A 20,965-nucleotide genomic window follows, 5' to 3' on the forward strand; every position below is an offset into this window, starting at 1 on the left:
GGTCATCGAGCTCGTCCACTTTGTTGCTGTATTTGGATCTTCTGTTCATTTCCTGTTCCACGTAGTTTTGTATCGAGTATTCATAAAAGTTGCTCAGGTCACGAGCGTCAGGAGAAAGGTTCAAGTATGTGTGGTGCTTTGTGAGGACCGGACTCGGCAGGTATGTAGGCTCGGTTTGGCTTTTCTTAGCCAGCGCGCCGGGCAGCGGGGAAGGCGCAAGTTTGGACGAATCATGCCACGCTTGCTTTAGTATTCGCGAGCCCGAAGTTTTGTTTGAGAACTCAAAAAGCGAAGCAGTGGAATGCAAGGCCATTGGCACGTTGAACATGGCAGGTTCCTGGGATATATCATCGTCCTCCTCCATTTCCTCGTATAGTTTGTATTTTTCCTGTTGAGACAAGGTCTTGCCCACTCGGCCTACACGAGGCGGAGGAATCTTGTACCGTATTTTCGCGAGTTCTGTGGACGAGGCACTGGTAATTGACGACACTCGCGAGGTCGACCCGTTGGAATCGCCGCTCGATTCACCGGTGGCGAGGTCTTGACGGGCGCAGTTGAGGATCGAATCGCTAGGCCGTTTTATCCCGAGTGCCGAAAACGAGGGCATACTGTTGGGGGATCGCTGCAAGGTCTGTGGATGAGCAAGTTTGGGTGTCATCGGCACTTCCAAAAAGTCACACTGCTTAGCCATGTTTTTAGGTTGTAGAAGCGAGGGACAAGGGGCACACTGGAGGAACAGTATGTAAACAAAAGAGAAAAAAAAACTATTATGGAAAAAAACGAAACAGCAGCATGTATCCAAGCAAGTATTGTTATGCGGTGAATAAATATGCCGTATATGTGTTTTTTTATTGTGCGGGTCTGTAGTAGTCTGACAGTGCAGGGTCCGAGTTTGCTGTTTCAGGCGCCGTGTCGCGTGGAGCTTTCCGTCTTGATTGTCTCAAATGGCAGCTGAAACGCGAAATGAGACTTCATGGCCAGAGATTGCCTGAAGATGCTGTCGAGTTTTCCCAAGAACCTGGAAACATTGATGTGCAGCTTCACTTGCTGATTGCAGCAGGGACGTGATTAGAATTTTGTGGTCGAAAATGCGACGCGACGCGCCGATCGGCCCCATGTGAAAAATAAATATAAAATGTCGATGTGTTGTTAATTCACAAATTTCTGTAATTATGTCTTCCGCTCCAAAACTGTTCAGAGTCATTGGAGGTGCCCAGAACTATGACTGGGGAAAACTGGGCTCCACGTCCGCGGTCGCGCGGTTTGCCAAGCTCAACGACCCAGAAAACGTCTTCATAGAGGAGGAAAAACCCTACGCTGAGCTCTGGATGGGCACCCACCCCTCTGTTCCTACTGTTTCTGCTCAGGACAGGACTCCGTTGAGAGATCTTGTGCGTGCTGCGCCAGAAGAGATGCTTGGCCAGGATATCATCAAAAAATTCGGCTCCAAAGAGGGCATCCCTTTCCTGTTCAAGGTGCTTTCGATTCGCAAGGTGCTCTCCATCCAGGCACATCCAGACAAGGCCTTGGCCAGACAGCTGCACGCGTCCGACCCAAAACACTACCCAGACGATAACCACAAGCCGGAAATGGCTGTTGCGATCACTGATTTCGAGGCGTTCTGTGGATTCAAGCCGCTTGCACAGATAGATGCCCTGCTGCAAAAAATCCCAGAATTTAGAGAGCTTGTTGGCGATGACGTTGTTGCCGAATTCCATTCCGGAATCGTTTCTTCTGACGTTGCTGGGAAAAAGAAGCTGCTCCAAAAAGTGTTTAGCCGCGTCATGAACAGTCCGGAGTCCAAGTTCGAGCCTCTCGCGGCCAGACTTGTGGAAAGAACCAGGTCGGACCCGCAGCTTTTCGGCGAAACTCTTGCCGACCTGATACAGCGCCTGGACGCGCAATTTCCCAACGATATTGGTCTCTTCTGCGGATGTCTGCTGCTCAACCACTGCATTCTGAAGTCGGGCGAGGCCATGTTTCTCGAAGCCAAGGACCCACATGCCTACATCTCTGGCGATATCATGGAGTGCATGGCTGCTTCCGATAACGTGATCCGTGCTGGGTTCACGCCAAAGTTCAAGGACGTGGAAGTTCTTGTTGACTGCTTAACTTATTCGTTCAATCCTGTTGAGGAGCAGAAACTGAAGCCAGCTCCGTTTCCCAGAGGAACCGGTGTTGCCGAACTGAAGTTGTACGACCCGCCTATTGATGAGTTCAGCGTCCTACAGACCACGTTCACGAGCGCTGGGGCAGAGAAGTTCGAAGCGCTGGACGGCCCTTCGCTGCTGATTGTTACGGAAGGTAAGGGAAAAATCAAGCTGCAGAGCTCCGACGAGGCTCTGGACGCTTCCACGGGAAACATTTTCTTCGTGGCTCCCAAGACCGCGATCGAGCTTGTTTCCGAGTCCAAGGACACTTTCACCTCGTACCGTGCTTTCTGCGAGGCCTAATTAACATGCAATTATTTATATAATTAATAGATGATATAATTCACACCAGCACGCTGCGGCGCTGCACAAACTGTTGCAGGTTGCGCTCTTCGATTTGATCCTGCAAATCGTCGCCATTGAGCCACTCGCTGATGTCTTCAAAAATACGTGTGCTGATTTCCAGGTCCAGGCTGCGCTCCTCGGCGCGCAGTCTTGCTTCCAGATCCTCGCACGCCTCCACCAGAACCGCGATTCTGCGCCGCATCTGGCGCTTCTTGAACTCGACGATCGGGCGCAGCTGCTGCAGTCCCGTAAGTCTACGGATTTCCAGCACTGCAAGTCGTGGAAATCGGTCCATCATTAAAACGCTAGATATGCCTGCGTCGGTGAGTCGCCAGCAGCTGTTCAAACTGAGTCTTTCGAGCTGATGACCCTTCTGGTACGCTAGAGACCACAGAATGGCGTCCGAGACGCCGCAGCCAGCAACGCCCAGGGTTTTCAGGTTGCAGTTGGCGACAATGTGCGAAATCGACGCGTCGGTCACGAGGATGCCCTTGGTGTGCCGGCCGCAGTTGAGGGTCTCTATTTTCGGGCAGTGTGTTCCAATCGCGTACAGCCCGGCGTCCGTGATGCGCTCACACGCCCGCAGATCCAAATGGACCAGGTTCGGCATCAACGGTGCAATCTGCTGCAGATATTCGTCGTCAACTACTTTGGAGCCCGGGAGCACCAGCTTTTTCAGCTTCGCGGTGTAGAGGTGTGGCGATGGGAGCAGCTTGGGGCATATGTAGAACTCCAGCCATTCGATGTTGACAGGGTTGATATGCAGACTGGCAAGATGGCTTTGTTGTGTGGACTTGAGTTTGTGCAGAACAAATGACTTGGGCGCGGCGATGCGCTGCGGAGAGTAGTTCATTAGTTTGAGGTCCGAGTCGAAATACAGGTTCTCCTGCAAAACTTCGAGAGTTAGCGAATGCCAGAGCTTGTTGACAAGCAGACAGTTGTGCAGATTGCCCGTAGGTGGCGCCGTGCTGGAGGTGGAATGGGTCCGTTGCCAGACTTTCTCGCCCTGCTCGCCATGGATGAGTTTAGCGTGATTCAGCGACATGGGCGGTTTCCGGACCGGGGCATGCTCGGTTGGCACTCTTTCTCTATCGTCGTGGCCAACATAATGCAAAATTAAGTTGACAATCTCCGGGATTTCGAAGATCGGATGTGCGTCGTTGTCTATCGAGAGTTTTTCCACGGTCTCTAGCAACCGAGGCGAAACTGGGCTGGTATTTGTGCTGTGGAATGGAGAGAAAAACCTCGTCTTGAGCCTGGCGGGGTGTCGTGGGCTGGTCTTCCGAGACATGATTAGCTGTTTTGCCGAGGAAGATAGCGAGCCTAGAGAACTCAGGGAGGTGGAAGAGGTATAGGAAGTCATGCTAGCGCCGCTAGAGTAGTCGCACGGAGTGTGGATGCGGAACGAGAGACTGCTGGCTCTTTTCAGCGGCCGATGATCGACCAGGGACGAGCGTCTCTCTCTGGCCCTGGTCACATGCAGAGGCGAGGGCTCTGGGGTCGTGTCTGGGTATTGCTGGGCCAGATCCCACATGAGGATTTACACGCACTGGACTAAGCAAAAACACAGGCTATATACGACATTGGTCAAATGGCTGGGAGGAGAGAAGGGACCAAAAACGGACGGCTGCTAAGGAGTAAAAGTGAGCCGCACGGCCGCAGACCAGCCACTTGGACCACATCCTCCTCCTGGCGAGACAATAAGCTGGAACAATATCGGGGGGCCGAAGCTGGCTGGGCCAACACTCGAAAGCGACAGGTCGGGGGCGCACAGCCATTTCGGTTGGCTGGCAGCGCGATGCGTTGAGCACAGGCCAGAACAGAGAAAAACCGTCAAGCCGGGTAAGCCTGGCTGGTTGGCTGGCTTTTTTTTTCCCGGTATCCGCTTAGCTAAGCAAGAGGCAAATAAATGCCAACAAGCAACAAAAGATATACAAACATTTTTGTTGTTTAGGGGTTTAAAAGCGTCCGAATATACCGATGAACAACGAATACGACTACCTTTTCAAGCTGCTGCTCATCGGCGACTCCGGCGTGGGCAAGTCCTGTCTTCTGCTGCGGTTTGCAGAAGATACGTACACGCAGGACTATATATCGACCATCGGAGTGGATTTCAAGATCCGGACCATCGAGCTAGACGGCAAGACCATCAAGTTGCAAATCTGGGACACCGCGGGTCAAGAGAGATTCAGAACCATCACTTCATCGTACTACAGAGGAGCGCACGGTATTATCATTGTGTACGACGTGACGGACCAGGAGTCGTTCAACAACGTGAACCAGTGGCTGCAAGAGATTGACCGATACGCCACCAGCGGCGTCATGAAGCTGCTTGTCGGCAACAAGTGTGATCTGACCGACAAGAAGGTTGTTGATTACGCCGTCGCTAAAGAGTTCGCCGACAGCAGAGGTATTAAGTTCCTGGAGACTTCCGCGTCGCAGAGCACCAATGTCGAGCAGGCGTTCATCGTCATGTCCAAGCAGATCAAGTCGCAGATGGCCAACTCGCAACCGGCCTCGAACACCGCAGGCAAGCCCAATGTCAACCTCAGCGGCACCTCTGTGATCAACCAACAGGGCGGATGTTGTTAGTGGGCTTTGCTTCTAAGATGTAGCTACGATTCATAATACAGGTGCCAGCACGAAGGAGACCCTACACAAGCTTAAGCGGCTGGCTAAAGTCGGGTAATATGTAGTGACAAATAAATTATTCAAATTTATCTACATCTGTTATGGCTGGAGCTTCCGACAAAAAGCAGGCCGCGGCCAATTCTTCTATCTTGAAGCAGCTGCATCTTGCCTCTGTCGTGGTGAACGTGGTGGCTCTACTTGCGCTTTTTGTTTTGCACAGGCCCGCAGCTAAAAAATACTACTTTATATTCAGTCTCCCGGGCTTGGGCTGTCAGTATGTGCTCGAAAAGGTGGGCAGGCCCAAATACCACATGAATCCTCAGGGATACAGCGTTCTATCTTCTGCTGGACAGGATCTACAACAGCAGGGTCTCACAGAGTACATGATCGACATTGTTTATTTGACACTGGCAATTGACGTTTTGATGGTCCTTTTCGGTTCCAACAAGGCCTGGCTGCTTCTGCTGGCTGTGCCTAGCTACGCTGGATACAAATTGAAGGGTTTCATTTCGCCATTCTTTGCCCGCAGGCAGAAAGAAGAGCAAATAGAGACAGAGCCCGTGAAAAGCAAGCGGCAGCAAAAGTTGGAGAGCAGGAAGACCAAGGTCAGATACAGGTGAGAGGAACACGTGTGAGTGTGGGTCCGAGACCATCTCAGCAGCACAGCCGTTTAGATTACAAATTATTTAGCGGAAGCCAGGTAAATGGTGCAAGTGTAGCCAATGCAATGCTCTCCATCACACGCAGTGCACACGAGATTCGGTTCCGGTGTACAGATGTGACAATATTTTTTCCGGACGTCACGTTACGAGCCCGCAAAGCCCCTTCCGGTGGTCGCGAATATTCCAATCAGCAGGCTCCAGCAGATCGCCTCCATCTTGTTGAGTTGTCCTCTCAGTTTTTATAAAAGTTTTTATTTTACCTTGTTTTGTAAATTAGATCTTTCAATTGGTTGGAATCATCTTAATTGAGTTATAGCAAAATGGACGGAGGTAAGTACTGAGGAAATTCGGTTCCGGGCCCGATTGAGATCAGTGGCAAAGGAGCGGGCAATTCCCAAAATTGTTTGGAGGTCAAATGCCAAAGCGCGGATTCTTGCAGCCCAGACAGTCAGCGTGGCGTTGTGGTATCACGCCTGCGAGTAGGTGGAGGACAGAGCGATAGGATGCGGCATGCTAAGGCAGTATTGGTGACGATAATTGTCTTTTTCAATGCAGCACAATTCGCCTCAGTCCGAAAAAAAACAACCAGACGTGTTTGGTTGCCCTTACTCGACCGATCCAGCCGCAAAGTGGAGATTGGGGCCCGGAAGTCGACGGTTTACATGTTTCTAACACTTTTATAGAAGACGTTGCTGCTGTAAGTACTAAGCGGTCCATATACGAGGGTTGAAAAGTTAAGCCCGAGTTGCGCACCGCATATGCGAACCCAAAGTTACTAACAATTTAGTTGGTCATTGATAACGGATCCGGTATGTGCAAAGCCGGCTTTGCTGGTGACGACGCTCCAAGAGCCGTGTTTCCTTCGATTGTCGGAAGACCTAGACACCAGGGTATCATGGTCGGTATGGGTCAAAAGGACTCCTACGTTGGAGACGAGGCCCAATCCAAGAGAGGTATCTTGACTCTGAGATACCCAATTGAGCACGGTATCGTTACCAACTGGGACGACATGGAGAAGATCTGGCACCACACTTTCTACAACGAGTTGAGAGTTGCGCCAGAAGAGCACCCAGTTTTGCTGACTGAGGCTCCAATGAACCCTAAGTCCAACAGAGAAAAGATGACCCAGATTTTGTTCGAGACGTTCAACGTGCCAGCATTCTACGTTTCGATCCAGGCTGTGCTGTCGTTGTACTCGTCTGGTAGAACGACCGGTATTGTCTTGGACTCTGGTGACGGTGTTACGCACGTTGTTCCAATCTATGCTGGTTTCTCTCTCCCACACGCCATTTTGAGAATCGACTTGGCCGGTAGAGACTTGACTGACTACTTGATGAAGATTCTTTCTGAGAGAGGTTACACGTTCTCCACCACTGCCGAAAGAGAAATTGTCAGAGACATCAAGGAGAAGCTCTGTTACGTGGCTCTTGACTTTGACCAGGAGCTGCAGACTTCTTCCCAGTCTTCTGCTATCGAGAAGTCCTATGAGTTGCCTGATGGACAGGTGATCACCATCGGTAATGAGAGATTCAGAGCCCCAGAAGTTCTGTTCCACCCAGGTCCGCTTGGACTGGAAGCCGCTGGTATTGACCAAACCACTTACAACTCCATCATCAAGTGTGATGTCGATGTTAGAAAGGAGCTGTACGGTAACATTGTCATGTCTGGTGGTACTACCATGTTCCCAGGTATTGCTGAGAGAATGCAAAAGGAGATCACTGCCTTGGCACCATCTTCGATGAAGGTCAAGATCATTGCTCCACCGGAGAGAAAGTACTCTGTTTGGATCGGTGGTTCCATCTTGGCCTCCTTGTCCACTTTCCAACAGATGTGGATTTCCAAGCAAGAATACGACGAGTCCGGACCATCCATTGTCCACCACAAGTGTTTCTGATTCTGTCGGGTCTATTCTTGCGCCTGTTTTTGTATAAGGAGTGCTGCTTCTCCACTTAGTATAGAATCAAAAAAGATTTGATCTGTCCTCTCTTACACCCTTCCCTTGTGCGTCGATCGTCCGTAGTTTCTCCAGAAAAAAATTTTTTAGGCGACTCGCTTATCTCGTGCTCTTATTGTTTTTTCCACCCAAAGCCTCACCACGACTTCTTTTACGATTTCGACTAATTGCCCATGTCAGACAAGGTTGCCGTCGCTTCTCCTTGGCAGATTGCTTACCGACAGACGTTTCAACTTGCCAGAACGCCTCAGTTCTACTGGTTTCTGTCCCATCTCGCCTCTCTCACGTGTCTTATCCTGCACACTGTGGCGGCCACTTTTAGAGGCCCCCATTCGCCAGCTGCTCTCAAATACTACAATTACTCCATCTCCTCCACCATTGTCACCTATCTAATTGTGGTGCGACAGACCTACCGCGCAAGGCCGGTCTCGCTGATTTTCTCCCAGCCCTTGACCCTGCTGAAAGACGACAACGTCCAGTATCTGCTTCTGGCGTTGGTGTTCCGGGTCTTTTCCGCGCGCAACGGAAACTCCTCCACGCTGTATCCGTTTGCTGTGTTTGCGTTTTTCCACTGCTTGAGCTACGTGAACACGAACGTTATTGGCTTTGTGCCTGTCCTCACCAAAGAACAAAAAGCCCGCTACAAGGCCACAATAGGCCACTTTCTCAAGACGTACCACGAGCAGTCGCTTCTCGTCGCAGCACACATGGAGGTGCTGCTTGTCACGGCGTACGTGCTCCCGCTGGTGAAGATGGTGATTTTCTTGCAACTGCTGCGTCCAGCGTACTTTGTGCGAAATCTGCAGACAATGGTGCTGCTGGCTGTCGTGGTGGTGTTCAACAAGCTCAGATTCGACCAGTCGAAGTACACGCGGGCTTTGGTGACGCAGTACGATGCGCGCATCGTCCAGACGCTCTCGTTGCCGGTGGTCCCGCCAGCTTTGAGAAACACGGTGTTTGCTCTGCGTCAGACCCTCATCCACTATCTGGCCAAGATCCAGCTGCCAAGAAAGTGACACCACGCAGCAACCATACGGGACCGCACTACGTAGTCTGTGTAACTACACCTCGCACCAACACCCTCAGGCCGTAAAGTCGAAACAGATTTAATTCTCTTGTCTCCATGGTATCGTACCTCAACATTCCCTCGAACGAGGATCCCAGCACGTACGTGTCTTTCCCGCCGTGCACACACCTGTCGCAGGTGCTGGCGTCGGCCGACGGCGAGGCCGTGCTGAAAACATACAACACCGCCATGAAAATCTGCCTCTTGGCAAGGCCTATCCACGAGGACAGATCGTATCTTGCCCAGGACGGCAGCAAGGTCCAGCACGAGGATCTGGTCCGGCTACGGTCGCGGATCGTTCGCTGCACGAGCTGCCAGGCTGTGTCCAACGTTTTCATGTGTTTGGAATGCTCGTTTGTCGGGTGCTATAGACACCGCCATGCGAGCGAGCACGCCAGCGCCCACAACCACGCATTTGGCATCAATCCGCACACTGGCGACCTCATTTGCTGGCTGTGCGAGAGTTTTGTGAGCGATCCGTCGCTCGAGCGCATCAGGATTCATCAGATCATCCACTCGAGAACGGTTGCAAACTTCCCCGGGATGCCCATCTTCCAGCACGAGCACGACGCGGAAAAACAGCGACAGATCGTCTCTGGGTCGCGTGCGCCGTGTTATCGCGCCTCCACGGGGCTCAAAGGCTTTGTGAACATGGGATCTACCTGTTTCATGAGCTCTGTTCTACAAACGCTTATCCACAACCCGTTCATCAGAGACTATTTCCTAGCTGGAAGCCACAACGACTGCAAAAAGATGGGCGCAGAGTGTCTCTCGTGCTCTGTGGCAGACATTTTCCAGGACTTTTATTCGTCGCCCAGTGCTGCAGGCTACGGCCCCGTGTCGCTGCTCACGGCCGCTTGGAAAGTGAAACGGTCACTGGCAGGGTACTCCGAGCAGGACGCACACGAGTTCTGGCAGTTTCTGCTCCACCAGCTGCATAAGAACGACACCAAGAAATCCAAATCGTATAAAGAACACACCCCGGTCCCGGGCGACAACCAGTCCCCGGCGCTCGGCTCGTGCAACTGCATTATCCACCGCACTTTTGCCGGCGAACTGCAGTCCTCCATCAGGTGCAAGAATTGCCGGAACACAACCGTCACCGTCGACCCCATGCTCGATCTGTCGCTGGAGATCCAGGAAAAGCACGCCGACGGCTCCAAGACCGCCATCCCGAGTCTGGAAGCCTGTTTGGACGTCTTCACCAAACCAGAGCAGCTGGACGCCACTTACAGCTGCTCCTCGTGCCAGAAACAGACAAAAGTGAACAAACAGCTCAAAATAAAGAAGCTGCCTCGCACACTCGGCATCCAGCTCAAACGGTTCGACCATCTCGCAACGTCCACCAAGCTAGACACACACGTGCAAATCCCGCTTTTCCTCAACATGTCCGACTATGTGCTGGCCAGCAGCGAGCCGCATTACGGCCAGAACCTGTACGAACTGTTTGCCGTGGTGTGCCACATCGGGTCTGCCAGCACCGGCCACTACATCTGCATGGTGAAGGCGCGGTCCGGGGCGTGGTTCATGTTCAACGATGCTACGGTGACCAAAGTGTCTCAACAGGACGTTCTCAACTCGCGTGCTTATCTGCTCTATTACATAGTCCACGAAATGGCCTAGTCGAAAAAGTCATCATCGTCGTCGGATAAGTTTGAGCCTCGCAGCGACTTCTTGACAAACCGCGTCTGGCGCGACTCTTGCAAATCTTCATCTAGCGTGTTGATCGAGAGCCGGGAGTCTGTTTCAGCCACCGCGCCCGTGCTGCACAGCCACGATTCCAGATCAGCAAGTTTCGTCTGGTTGCCGCCGAGTTGGGCGAGCGTGACGGCCTGTTTGACAACGTCGCCCTTGTGGTAGACAAGCAGTGTTGGGCAGTTGGCCTCGGGGTAGTTTTCGACCGCGCGATCAGCAGGAATGTCGACAAACTTCACATCGGGCAGCCGGGGCGCGAGCTGGGCAAGCAAGCTCGCCAGCAGCCGGGACTGCAACGCGCTCTGGAGCGACATGTGGACCACGACAAAGCAGTCCTGCGACGCGTCGGTCACCTGTTGCTTGTACTCTGGCTTTGTGATCGGGTACACCGTGCCGTACTTGGCGCGGGCCGCAAGCTTGTTCATCTCAGCGATGCGTTTCTGTTTGTACTGCTGGAGGAACTCCTCGTCCTCGTCATCTTCCAGCTCATCGAGCTCATCGAGCGTTTTGTTCTCGAGCCTGTTCTCGTGCTGTTTCTGCACGGCCTCTGCCAGGGCCTCCTCGAGCTGTTCCGTGGGGTCCTTCTCTTTCTCAGGGATGATGCCGTGGGCACGCAGAATGTCATTCCATTCGGTATCCTCGTTGGGATCCACCTGCATTTGTATTTTCGGGTCTACTGGCCTGTTCATCGTCTGTGTGTCCACCGCCAGGAATTCTGGCAAATTGAAAAAAAAATAGTAAAAGAAAATTTAAGTTGAGAGTGTTGTAATGTCGATTTTGCTGCGAAAAGGATTTGCAGACGAGTCTCTGGAGCGGGTCTTGGAGGACCTGCTAGTGAGGTTTGTCATTAACTGTCCGCCAGAAGACTTGTCATCAATTGAGAGGGTATTCTTCCAAATAGAGGAGGCACACTGGTTCTACCAGGACTTTGCCAGAGTCGTCAACGAATTGCTCCCGCCGATGAAGATGAAGCAGTTTACGGCGAAAATAATAGCGCAGTGTCCTGTTGTGTGGCGCTGGGGCGACTCGCAGGACGCCCTGGCGCAGTTCGGCAAGTACAAGTCGTCGATTCCCGTTCGCGGGTGTGCTGTGCTCAACCAGAAGCTGGACAAGGTTCTGCTCGTGAAAGGTGTCGAGTCGTCGTCGTGGGGGTTTCCAAGGGGCAAGATCTCGAAGGACGAGACCGATTTGGACTGTGCATTGCGCGAGCTGGAAGAGGAAACTGGATTTGATGGCAGAGAGTACATTGACGAGGACGAGTACATAGAGCGCACCATTCAGGGGAAAAACTACAAAATATACATTTTGGCGGGCGTGCCAGAAAGCACCAAGTTCGAGCCGCGTGTTCGCAACGAAATCTGCGCTATCGCGTGGAAGGACATCAAGTCGTTGTCGAAGCAGGGCAAGAATAATTTATTCCTGGTGAGCTCGATGATGAAGCAGTTGCAGAACTTCATCAACAAGAAAAAGTACCAGCAGACAGAGGAGGAACTCAAAAAACAGGCCACGATCCAGCTCAAGAAGATTCTGGGTGTTGGCCAGCCGCAGGAAAAGTCCGACCCGGGAAGAGACCTGCTCAACATGTTGCAGCAGGTTTCTGCAGGCAAGCAGCCTCCAAACCTACAGCCACCTTCTATGCCGATGCCGGGCCACCATATGCCGCTGCCTATGCCTCTGGCTCCGTTCCCTATGCCGTTCCCTATGCCGTTCATGATGGCTCCGCACATGCTGCCGCGGTTCCCCTTCCCGCCTCCGCCTGCCATGTCTGTGCCGCGTAGCGACCAGAAAAACGAGCTCTTTGCGCCTCCGCCTTCGTCCCTGGACAAGCCACACATGGCGCTGGCAAACAGACGATCTGGAGAGAGTAATAGCAAGGAGCTGCTCAGCATTTTGAAACGTCCAGAGAAAAAGGACGAGACAGAGGAAGCGCACAAGCCGCGCGGGAGCTTCTTGCAGAATCTGTTTGACAAGTACGACGCTGAAGAGCCTGCACAGGTCCCGCGTAAGGTGACGATTTTGAAGCGGCCGAAGGAGCAGGAGAGCTCCGAGAAGCCCGGAGCCAGTCTGTTGAACCTGCTGCAGCAAAAGCAAAGTCCTACAACGAATGGCAGCTCGGAGCTCTTAAACATCCTGAAGAAGCCGGAGCCGCAACCAAAGGACGATTCGAAGCAGCTGCTGGACCTGTTGAAACACAAGCCGGCGAACCAGAACGGCGCAAACGGCGCAAACGGCTCGGCAGAGCTGCTGGACATGCTGAAAAAGCCTGCCCAGCCCGAGCAGCCGGCACAGGCCTCTGCTTCCCCCTCTGCCTCGGTTCTGCTGGGAATATTAAATCGGAAAGAAGAGCCACGCGACCCCAGCAAGGGACTTCTAGACGCCATCGTGCCACCCACACAGTCGGGCTCTTCTGGATCGCAGGAGCTGCTGAGCCTGCTCAAGCCGGCCAGCTCCTCTGCGCCAACGTCTGCCCCGGAGTCTTCCAATGAGGCGCAGAAGCCATCGCAGGAAGCCGAAGAGTACGAGGACTTTGAGGACTTTGACGACCTAAACGAGGGATACGAGAACGTGCGCTCGTCCAACCACTTCAAGACGTATGTGAGTGACGAAGAGGAGGTATATTTGTGAGTGCACAGCCCGGAGAAAATGTTAAATTTTCATGAAACGCGAATTGAAACGGCAGCCTAAAAATGTGGCCCGCCAGGTGCCGCCGGCTCCAGGCAAGCCGCCTGTCTTTGCGCCCGACACGCGCGGCCGGCGATACTGGCTGGTCAAGAGCGAGCCAATGCCTCGAGTAGACGCCAAAACGGGCAAGACAGTCAAGTTTTCGATCGCCGACCTGGCCAACGTCGAGAGCGAGTCATGGGACGGCGTGCGCAACTGGGAGGCGCGCAACTATCTCATCCAGATGGCCAAGGACGACATCTGCCTCTTCTACCACTCGAATTGCAAGAACCCAGGGATTGTCGGAATCTGCAGAGTTGCCGAGACAGCCAAGCCGGACGAGTCGCAGTTCGACCCAAACTCGCCCTCGTACGACCCCAAGGCAACACGGGACCAGCCCCGGTGGTGGTGTCCCGCGGTGACGTTTGTGTGCTTACTCAACAGGAAGCTAAGTCTTGGGGAGCTGCGCGCGACCAAAGGCCTCGAGGACATGTATCTGCTGAAACGCGGCCGTCTGAGCGTGACACCCGTGAGCGAAAAGCATTTCTGGCGTCTCATGGAGGTGCAGCAGGGCGCTGCCGGCGACGACGCAGAGATGGACTGTGAAACCAAAGGTCTGCGTCGCTACGAGAGAAAATTGGTCATATAGACGTGCGATGAATTAATTCCAATTAAAGCGGCCATCGAGACTCGTTCTTTCGTACAGGTCGAGCTCTATCAGGCCCGAAAGCTCGGTTTTCAGTGCCTCGAGCTGTTTCGTGCCGCGAGCAACACTGTCCAAGTCGTTGAGTCGCGCTACGTTAACCAGACACCGCACCTGGTATTTAGGATCCAGCAGCTCCTGCTGCTCTTTCCAGTGGTAGACCCTGAACACCTCGATGATGACGTCGTTGTAGAAGAACCGCACACCGCGCACCCAGTACTCTGTCTCGGGCATGTATCCGAGCTCGTCCATGTAGCCCAGAATGTCGTCGGCCTGCACGATGGTGGTCTCGTACAGGTTCTGCACCAGGACAGGGCGTTTTCCTGCGGCAGGAATGTCGGCGATTTGCAGCGTCCATATGCAATTATTCCAGCGCGGGCTCTGGAGGTTGGACATGAGCTCGTGGTCGTCTGCGCCGCCCTTTCGAGTCATGCGGACGCGGTACAACTCGATCTGGTTAATTTTGCCGGCTTTCTGCTCGGGCCTAAACGGGAACTTGGGCCGCAGAACCACCGTGTGCTGCTCCATTGGCTGGGGCCGCATCCCGGTGAGAGACTCCAGAGTGATGAGCAGCACGTCTGCGGAGCTAGTCGCCGAATACAGAGAGAGCTGCTGGACCATTTAATTAAACCGAATAAATTTATTTATTTTTCTGTACGAATTTTCTCATTCACCACATGTACATAATCTTTTCGTGAAATTGTAGCCTTTCGTGGCCTGCCAATTACAACACAGGAGTTCTGATCTTGGCTCTCACAGCCTTGACCTGGGTGTAGCTCTCGAAGACCTCCGTGCCCATCTCTCTGCCTATACCACTCTGCTTGTAGCCACCAAATGGCACGGCGGCGTGGAAGTCGTTGTAGGTGTTGATCCACACAGAACCAGCCTCGAGTCTGTCGGAGACGTAGATGGCCTTGTTGATGTCCTCAGTGTGCACACCAGAGCCCAGACCGAACTCGGAGTCGTTGGCCTTCTCAATGACCTCGTCGATGCTCTTGAATGGCAGAACAACGGCCACCGGACCGAAAATCTCCTCCTGGGTCAGCTGGCTGTCCTGCGGAACGTCGTAGAACACGGTAGGTTCGACAAAGTAGCCCTTGGAGCCGATTCTGTTGCCTCCGGTGAGCAGCTTGAGACTGGTCTTCTTTCCGATCTCAATGTACTTGAGCACCTCCTCGAACTGGTCTGGGGTGGACTGTGCACCTTGGAAAACGCCCTCTTCGAACGCGTTGCCGACCTTGAGCTTCTCGACCGCAGCCTTGAATTTTTGCAGGAAACTGTTGTACCACTCTGGGTTGGTGGCCTGGATGTAGATTCTGGAACCGGCGCAGCACACCTCTCCGCCGTTGAAGAAAATACCCGTGATGAGGTTCTGGATGGTCTCCTCGGTGTTACAGTCCTCAAAGACGATATTTGGCGACTTTCCGCCGAGCTCGAGAGTGACCTTCTTGATCGTTTTAGCGGCTTCGGCCATGACACCCTGGCCGACAGAAGTGGAGCCGGTGAAGGCGACTTTTTTCACGAGAGGGTGGTGCAGAATGGCGTTACCGCAGCCTCTGCCGCTGCCAGGGATGACGTTGACGACACCGGCGGGGAATCCGGCCTCTTTGATCAGCTTGCAGACATACAGGTTGGACAATGGAGTGGCGCTAGCTGGCTTGAGAACAACAACGTTACCTGTGGCCAGTGCCGGGCCGATTTTCCACGCAAACATCATGAGGGGGAAGTTCCATGGGGTGATAGCGCCACACACCCCTAGTGGTTCCCTTTTCGTGTAACTCATGTGGGTGAACCCCGTGTCGACGAGACGGCCGTCCTTCTTGTCGCAGAAGCCCGCGCAGTATCTGAGGGTGCTGATAACAATGCCGAGGTCGAACGAAGAGCACAACAGCGACTTTCCGTTGTCGAGCGACTCGATCTGGCTCAGCAGCTCTCTGTCGCGCTCGATGAGATCCGCGAGCTTGTTGAGCAGCTTGGCTCTCTCCGATCCCTCGGTAAATTTCCACTGCTTGAACGCCTTGTAGGCGGCCTGGACAGCAATGTCAACGTCCTCGGCATCGGCCATTTGGACGTCGCACAAGTGCTCCTCGTTCAGCGGAGAGCTGACCTTGAAAGTTTTACCGGACTTAGCAGCAACGAACTCGTTGTTGATGAACAGGCCGGTAGGCTGTTCGTACGATTTATTGATGACGGGAAAAGTAAGCTTTTGAACGTGGGCCATTGCGTGTAAACGTCGGACGAAAGATAACACCCTCATGGTGGAACTGGTGTGGTTATATACGAAAAACGCCGTTCGTCCAGAAATTTTAGGAGTTGCGTATTCGTCGTGTACTGTTGTCGGATTGCGGGGCGCATTACTAATTATGTCGCCCAACAACCAATAAGGTCTTGCCTTGTTTGGGACTAGACCTTTAGGCCCAGGCCGGATGGGGGAATGCTGCAATGTGCGCCCCGGGTGAAGCAGGAGCAAGCTGCACCCCGCGGTGGGGTGCAGGCCTTCTCGGACTTCACCCCTTCCTTCCGTTTACGTCACCGAGTCTTCTATTGCACCTACGTACTTGTCCGTGTCCGCATCGGCAAACAAACCTGAAATATGATTTGCCCGATTTTTAGTTCACCGCAGCATCTCGTCCACGTTCTCGTCGCCCCGGTACTGGTGGTATTGCAGCTGTTGGTGCTGCTGCAGCAGCGCAATGTCGTACAGCTGTTCCTGGCCCTGCTGGCTGCCCGCGTCGGTCTGTGCGGCGCGCGTCGCCAGCTCGACGATCTCGTTCGTGTCCAGTGGCTCCTGCTTCAGCAGCTTGCTCAGCTCGTTCACATCGCTCTCCTTGGGCTGCAGCTCGTGGTATTTCCGCCTGTTCTGCACGTCGCCCAGCTGGAACTGCAGCTCCTCGGATCCGTCCTTCTTGCAGTTCAGCGGCGAATGATGCTTGTGGTTGTAGCTCAGCTGCACCACGCCGGTCACCAGGTCGTAGTTGAGAGTGATCTTGGAGTCGCACTCCTCCGTTTTCAGCTTGTTCACCACCTGCCGCTTGTTCTCGCTCCGGCTCTTCCGCTGCCGGTACTTGTCCTGCGAGCAGATGTACATCCACGTAATTTTCTTGCTCTTGTTCGGGTTCGGGTCCGCCAGGTTCGGCTTGTGGTGGTCACGGATTGCAAACTTAAATCCCGTCAGCATCTGTAGCGGCGCAATGTAGTGGTTTACCACCAACTCCGACATCTCCTTGACAATCTCCTCGGTCAGCTCTTCTCGGCGGTACCGCGGGAACAGCTCTTTGTCGGTGTAGTTTCTGTAGTTGTGCTGGTACAGGTCGATCTGCGTGTTGAGAGACACCTTGTGCTGGTACTGCGCCCAGTCATCCGATAGGTTCGGCAGCTTGGATAGCGACCGCACTTTTTTCTCCTTCACCTTGCGCTTGTTGCGGCAATTTACACACGTCTGGTACCGAACAAGCATCTCGGGGTCCTCGTTCAGCCGTTTGACCCGGCACCGCGAGCATTTTTTCACCATATCCGGCGAGCTGGGCGTGCGTGCCCGTTTCTGGCTCCCGCTGCCGCCATCAGCCCGTGTCTCGGCGTCGAGCTGGTTTTCTGGAATGTAAGGGTAGTACTGCTGGCCGTAGTACTGCTGGGAGGAGACAGAGGGCAATTGGTGGTGTTGAAGCGAGCGCAGCTGATCGTCGACGTCGGCCAGAGTTATTGGGTGGCCTTGCTGCTGGGACTCGTTGGCGAGGGAGGCGATACGCGCGTCGGTCTGTGTGGACATATTTCCCCAGATCTTATCAGCCTGAAAAGGATAATCTGACAATTAAGAAAGTGCAAAAAATTGCTTGATGCTGTAAACAAATGGCATAAAGTGCGTGCGAGTTATGCGAAAAATTATTTATTCCAAAAAAATGGCAAAATCGGACTACGAGAGCGACGAGCTGCTGGACAGCGAGGAGGACTACGAGCTCGAGAGCGAAGAGGAGTACGAGGAATATGGCCAGGACGAGGACGAGGAAGAGGTGATCCCGAAACGGCGTGGGCGCCCGCTGATCGAGGAGGCCGTGGTGCAGGAGGTGGGCAAGCGGCGACGGGCCGCGCCACGCACCTACAGAGAGCCGACCGAGGACGAATTGCCGTATTCCGAGGACCTGGACGAGTCTGCTGACGGGTCGAGCCCGCCCACGGACCTTGCGCGGATGACCGAACGGCAGCGGGCGAAATACATGGAGGCTGCCGAGGAAGACAGCGAGCGCCAGGGCAGCAGCGAGCTGCTGGAGCTGACCAACGAACGCAGCAAGAAAAAACAGTTTACAGAGGAGGAGCTGCAATTGCGTCGGCTCGAGAACGCACGCAAGCGCAAGAACTTCACGATGAAACGGCTGGAAATGGAGAAACAGGACACATTAAATAAGTTATTGCTCAAGCGGGCCGACAAGGTGCGCAATCTCAAGAACCTGGAGGGCAAGGAGTACGGCGACGAGGAGCCTGAGCCGGCAGAGGCTCCGCGGCGGCCTGTACTTGTGCACCCAGCGCTGTCACGCTGGGAGTGCAAGCTCCAAGAGGGCGAGGTGTTGAGCACGTATTCGTATAATGGATAACTATAGAGGGCATGGACCACCAGTAGTTGCTGCCCGCCTCCCCCACACAAACTGCCCGACGTAGTGTGGGTGTGCCAAAAAAAAAGTCACAAATCGGGCTGTGGAATTTTCTTATGGTTCGCCAGATTCTTGCCACCTGTGGAGCGACCGTCTGTTTCGACCGGCTCGTCCAGTACGTTCTGGACAAAAGGTTCTTTGCGCTCGTACTACGACTGGGATACGATCGGCTGGTGGTGCAATACGGTAAAAGCGCCGCCGGCAGAGAATTGGTGGAGAAACTGACGTCCGAGTATACCGTGCGCGACAACGTGTTCACGGTGAATCGGCTCGAGGTGCAATTGCTCGCGTTCGACCCAGAAATTGTGAAGAACTATACCGCGCAGAGCGATCTGGTGATTTCTCACGGGGGCACCGGGTCCGTGCTGGACACGTTACGATGCAACAAAAAACTTGTCGTGCTGATCAATACGGCACTGGCAGACAACCACCAGCTCGAGATTGCCGAGGCGTTTGAGCAGGCGGGCGTGCTGGAGTACGTGCGTGGGGGGTTTTCAGAATTCCTGGAGGTTGTGGAACGGGTCAATTGCCGAGAATTCGAGCCGCTCGCCATCCCCGAGGGCAAGGTTGTCGAAAGAATAATCTGGAGCTAACGGAATGGTGCTCGGCTCCGGAAGACCCGTTCAACGTGTAGTGCCGCAGAGTACCGTCGAGTACATGTTGATATATAAATCAGATTACTGTTTATTTGGGGCTCGATTCGTGGAGATCGCCGTTGCCGGACCGAGATACGAGGGGGCTGGGTCGCGAGGTTGCGCGCGAATAAAGTGTAACCAGCATTTGATCGCGCCATCAGAAAAAGCACCAAAACACATAGCCAAATGTGGTATTTTTTCTTAATTTAGTATTTATTAGATTTAATTTATCCAAAAATGGGCTAATTTAGACGAAAAGGGCATAGAAACAAAGCCCATTTATACCAGAGTGGGAAATAGCCCACTGGGCTTGGTAAACAGATCAAGCCACGACGCACCGCGTTCAGTGTTGGCTTGCGCTCAGATCGATCTCTGGTCACACGAGATCTGCCCATCACCTTGGAGGTGAGCAACAGTAAAACATTCTCATGCCGAGACTCTCCCGAATCCAATTTCAGTGCGGGCACATACGCGCAAAATCTGATTTCTATGCCGAAGCGAGGCTTTTCTTGGAAAATTGGTCGTGCGCTGCTGGCGTCGGAATCACTAAAAATTTACTAGAATTATGTGCATGATGATTGATCTCTATTTTTAGCTCTTCGGGGCGCTATAAATACTAATGAGTTCCTCTACCCAAAAACCAGCTTTCAAACATGAAATTCTCTGCTGCCATCTTCGCTGCGGGTGCTATCGCTGCTTACGTTCCATCTGAACCATGGTCCACCTTGACCCCTTCTGCTACCCTTGAGAGTGCAACCACTGACTACACCAAGACCTTCGGTATTGCTATCAACAAGGTCACCAGTACCTCCGGGGCAAAGGCCAAGAGAGACGTCGTTACCCAGATCGGTGATGGCCAAGTCCAGGCTACTACTGCTACGGCAACCACTGCTGCTGTTGTCTCTCAAATCGGTGACGGCCAGATTCAAGCCACCACCGCCACTGCCAAGACGACCTCGAAAACCACCGCTCCTGTGGTTTCCCAAATTGGGGATGGCCAGATTCAAGCCACCACCGCCACTCCTAAGACGACCTCGAAAACCACCGCTGCCGTGGTTTCTCAAATCGGTGACGGCCAGATCCAAGCCACCACCGCCACTCCTGAAACTGCTGCCGTCGTGACACAGATCGGTGACGGCCAGATTCAAGCTACCACCGCAACCTCCAAGGCCGCTGAGACTACCGCAAACGTTGTTTCACAGATTGGTGACGGCCAGATCCAGGCAACCACCGCTACCTCCGCCCACAAGAGCGTTGTTTCACAGATAGGTGACGGCCAGGTCCAAGCTACCACAGGCACCTCCTCCGTGGCTTCCCAAATCACCGACGGCCAGGTCCAGGCCTCCAGCACTGCCGCTGCTGGCGACTCGTCCTCTATCCCAACCTCCTGCAAGAGCGACGAGGCTCTTGCCATGGTCCTTAAGGACGGTATCTTGACTGACTCCAAGGGAAGAATCGGATCGATCGTCGCTAACAGACAATTCCAATTCGACGGTCCTCCACCACAAGCAGGTGCTATCTACGCTGCTGGTTGGGCTATCTCCCCAGAAGGTTACCTTGCCATCGGTAACACCACCACTTTCTACCAATGCTTGTCGGGCAACTTCTACAACCTGTACGACGAGTCCATTGGAGGACAGTGTGAGCCTGTTCACCTCAACATTGTTGACTTGGTCTCGTGCTAAACTCGCTGACCAGTTTTCTCCCTTTTGGTTCTCTCGTCCTATTTTTCGGCATAGCATATAATGTATCCATACTTATTAATGATACTACAAAATTCCTAGGCGTTATGAATAAATATCCCAATATTAAAAATACCT

The 20,965-nt window shown here is 53.4% G+C and overlaps 16 protein-coding genes across 16 annotated transcripts; 11 read left to right on the top strand and 5 right to left on the bottom strand.

The window, feature by feature from the left end:
• The first annotated feature begins 659 nt into the window (after positions 1-659).
• On the top strand, positions 660-3,733 carry OGAPODRAFT_89623 (Mannose-6-phosphate isomerase). The gene has a single exon (XM_018356938.1). The coding sequence runs from the start codon at positions 1,173-1,175 to the stop codon at positions 2,451-2,453; it is 1,281 nt and encodes a 426-aa protein (XP_018210229.1). The 5' UTR covers positions 660-1,172; the 3' UTR covers positions 2,454-3,733.
• OGAPODRAFT_101842 (antagonist of mitotic exit network protein 1) lies at positions 660-4,029 on the bottom strand (the record flags this gene model as incomplete). Its single annotated transcript, XM_018353070.1, has 1 exon — positions 660-4,029. The coding sequence occupies one exon, from the start codon at positions 4,027-4,029 to the stop codon at positions 2,494-2,496; it is 1,536 nt and encodes a 511-aa protein (XP_018210230.1). The 3' UTR covers positions 660-2,493.
• Positions 4,030-4,451: 422 nt separating this feature from the next.
• Positions 4,452-5,180, top strand: OGAPODRAFT_17011 (GTP-binding protein). Its single transcript, XM_018354820.1, has one exon. The coding sequence runs from the start codon at positions 4,476-4,478 to the stop codon at positions 5,085-5,087; it is 612 nt and encodes a 203-aa protein (XP_018210231.1). The 5' UTR covers positions 4,452-4,475; the 3' UTR covers positions 5,088-5,180.
• A 47-nt stretch (positions 5,181-5,227) lies between these two features.
• On the top strand, positions 5,228-6,014 carry OGAPODRAFT_95088 (uncharacterized protein; the record flags this gene model as incomplete). Its single annotated transcript, XM_018357678.1, has 1 exon — positions 5,228-6,014. One exon carries the CDS (start codon positions 5,228-5,230, stop codon positions 5,744-5,746), a length of 519 nt encoding a protein of 172 aa, XP_018210232.1. The 3' UTR covers positions 5,747-6,014.
• Positions 6,015-6,087: 73 nt separating this feature from the next.
• OGAPODRAFT_17014 (uncharacterized protein) lies at positions 6,088-7,775 on the top strand. Its single transcript, XM_018354821.1, has 3 exons — positions 6,088-6,118; positions 6,472-6,485; positions 6,576-7,775. Exons 1-3 carry the CDS (start codon positions 6,109-6,111, stop codon positions 7,680-7,682), a joined length of 1,131 nt encoding a protein of 376 aa, XP_018210233.1. The 5' UTR covers positions 6,088-6,108; the 3' UTR covers positions 7,683-7,775.
• A 108-nt stretch (positions 7,776-7,883) lies between these two features.
• OGAPODRAFT_17016 (uncharacterized protein) lies at positions 7,884-8,821 on the top strand. Its single transcript, XM_018354822.1, has one exon. It carries the CDS (start codon positions 7,916-7,918, stop codon positions 8,756-8,758), a length of 843 nt encoding a protein of 280 aa, XP_018210234.1. The 5' UTR covers positions 7,884-7,915; the 3' UTR covers positions 8,759-8,821.
• Positions 8,822-8,888: 67 nt separating this feature from the next.
• On the top strand, positions 8,889-11,257 carry OGAPODRAFT_17017 (uncharacterized protein). Its single transcript, XM_018354823.1, has one exon. The coding sequence runs from the start codon at positions 8,998-9,000 to the stop codon at positions 10,429-10,431; it is 1,434 nt and encodes a 477-aa protein (XP_018210235.1). The 5' UTR covers positions 8,889-8,997; the 3' UTR covers positions 10,432-11,257.
• Positions 8,889-11,257, bottom strand: OGAPODRAFT_89640 (uncharacterized protein). Its single transcript, XM_018356940.1, has one exon. It carries the CDS (start codon positions 11,190-11,192, stop codon positions 10,428-10,430), a length of 765 nt encoding a protein of 254 aa, XP_018210236.1. The 5' UTR covers positions 11,193-11,257; the 3' UTR covers positions 8,889-10,427.
• Positions 11,258-11,839: 582 nt separating this feature from the next.
• OGAPODRAFT_17018 (uncharacterized protein) lies at positions 11,840-13,845 on the top strand. Its single transcript, XM_018354824.1, has one exon. It carries the CDS (start codon positions 11,938-11,940, stop codon positions 13,126-13,128), a length of 1,191 nt encoding a protein of 396 aa, XP_018210237.1. The 5' UTR covers positions 11,840-11,937; the 3' UTR covers positions 13,129-13,845.
• Positions 13,265-13,729, top strand: OGAPODRAFT_36181 (uncharacterized protein; the record flags this gene model as incomplete). The annotated part of the gene is made up of 1 exon (XM_018355318.1): positions 13,265-13,729. A coding segment is annotated over one exon (465 nt), but the record flags the coding sequence as incomplete, so codon positions are not given.
• Positions 13,822-14,335, bottom strand: OGAPODRAFT_17019 (uncharacterized protein). Its single transcript, XM_018354825.1, has one exon. The coding sequence runs from the start codon at positions 14,297-14,299 to the stop codon at positions 13,826-13,828; it is 474 nt and encodes a 157-aa protein (XP_018210239.1). The 5' UTR covers positions 14,300-14,335; the 3' UTR covers positions 13,822-13,825.
• A 256-nt stretch (positions 14,336-14,591) lies between these two features.
• OGAPODRAFT_50694 (uncharacterized protein) lies at positions 14,592-16,088 on the bottom strand (the record flags this gene model as incomplete). The annotated part of the gene is made up of 1 exon (XM_018355674.1): positions 14,592-16,088. One exon carries the CDS (start codon positions 16,086-16,088, stop codon positions 14,592-14,594), a length of 1,497 nt encoding a protein of 498 aa, XP_018210240.1.
• A 320-nt stretch (positions 16,089-16,408) lies between these two features.
• Positions 16,409-17,633, bottom strand: OGAPODRAFT_77440 (uncharacterized protein; the record flags this gene model as incomplete). Its single annotated transcript, XM_018356330.1, has 1 exon — positions 16,409-17,633. One exon carries the CDS (start codon positions 17,631-17,633, stop codon positions 16,482-16,484), a length of 1,152 nt encoding a protein of 383 aa, XP_018210241.1. The 3' UTR covers positions 16,409-16,481.
• Positions 17,634-17,763: 130 nt separating this feature from the next.
• OGAPODRAFT_95097 (uncharacterized protein) lies at positions 17,764-19,385 on the top strand (the record flags this gene model as incomplete). Its single annotated transcript, XM_018357680.1, has 1 exon — positions 17,764-19,385. The coding sequence occupies one exon, from the start codon at positions 17,764-17,766 to the stop codon at positions 18,451-18,453; it is 690 nt and encodes a 229-aa protein (XP_018210242.1). The 3' UTR covers positions 18,454-19,385.
• Positions 17,850-19,385, top strand: OGAPODRAFT_95098 (uncharacterized protein). Its single transcript, XM_018357681.1, has one exon. The coding sequence runs from the start codon at positions 18,567-18,569 to the stop codon at positions 19,101-19,103; it is 537 nt and encodes a 178-aa protein (XP_018210243.1). The 5' UTR covers positions 17,850-18,566; the 3' UTR covers positions 19,104-19,385.
• Positions 19,386-19,798: 413 nt separating this feature from the next.
• OGAPODRAFT_24990 (uncharacterized protein) lies at positions 19,799-20,830 on the top strand (the record flags this gene model as incomplete). The annotated part of the gene is made up of 1 exon (XM_018355289.1): positions 19,799-20,830. The coding sequence occupies one exon, from the start codon at positions 19,799-19,801 to the stop codon at positions 20,828-20,830; it is 1,032 nt and encodes a 343-aa protein (XP_018210244.1).
• Between the last annotated feature and the right edge of the window lie 135 nt (positions 20,831-20,965).

Source organism: Ogataea polymorpha, assembly GCF_001664045.1.
Source record: "Ogataea polymorpha strain NCYC 495 leu1.1 chromosome Unknown OGAPOscaffold_5, whole genome shotgun sequence".
NCBI classification, from domain to species: domain Eukaryota; kingdom Fungi; phylum Ascomycota; class Pichiomycetes; order Pichiales; family Pichiaceae; genus Ogataea; species Ogataea polymorpha.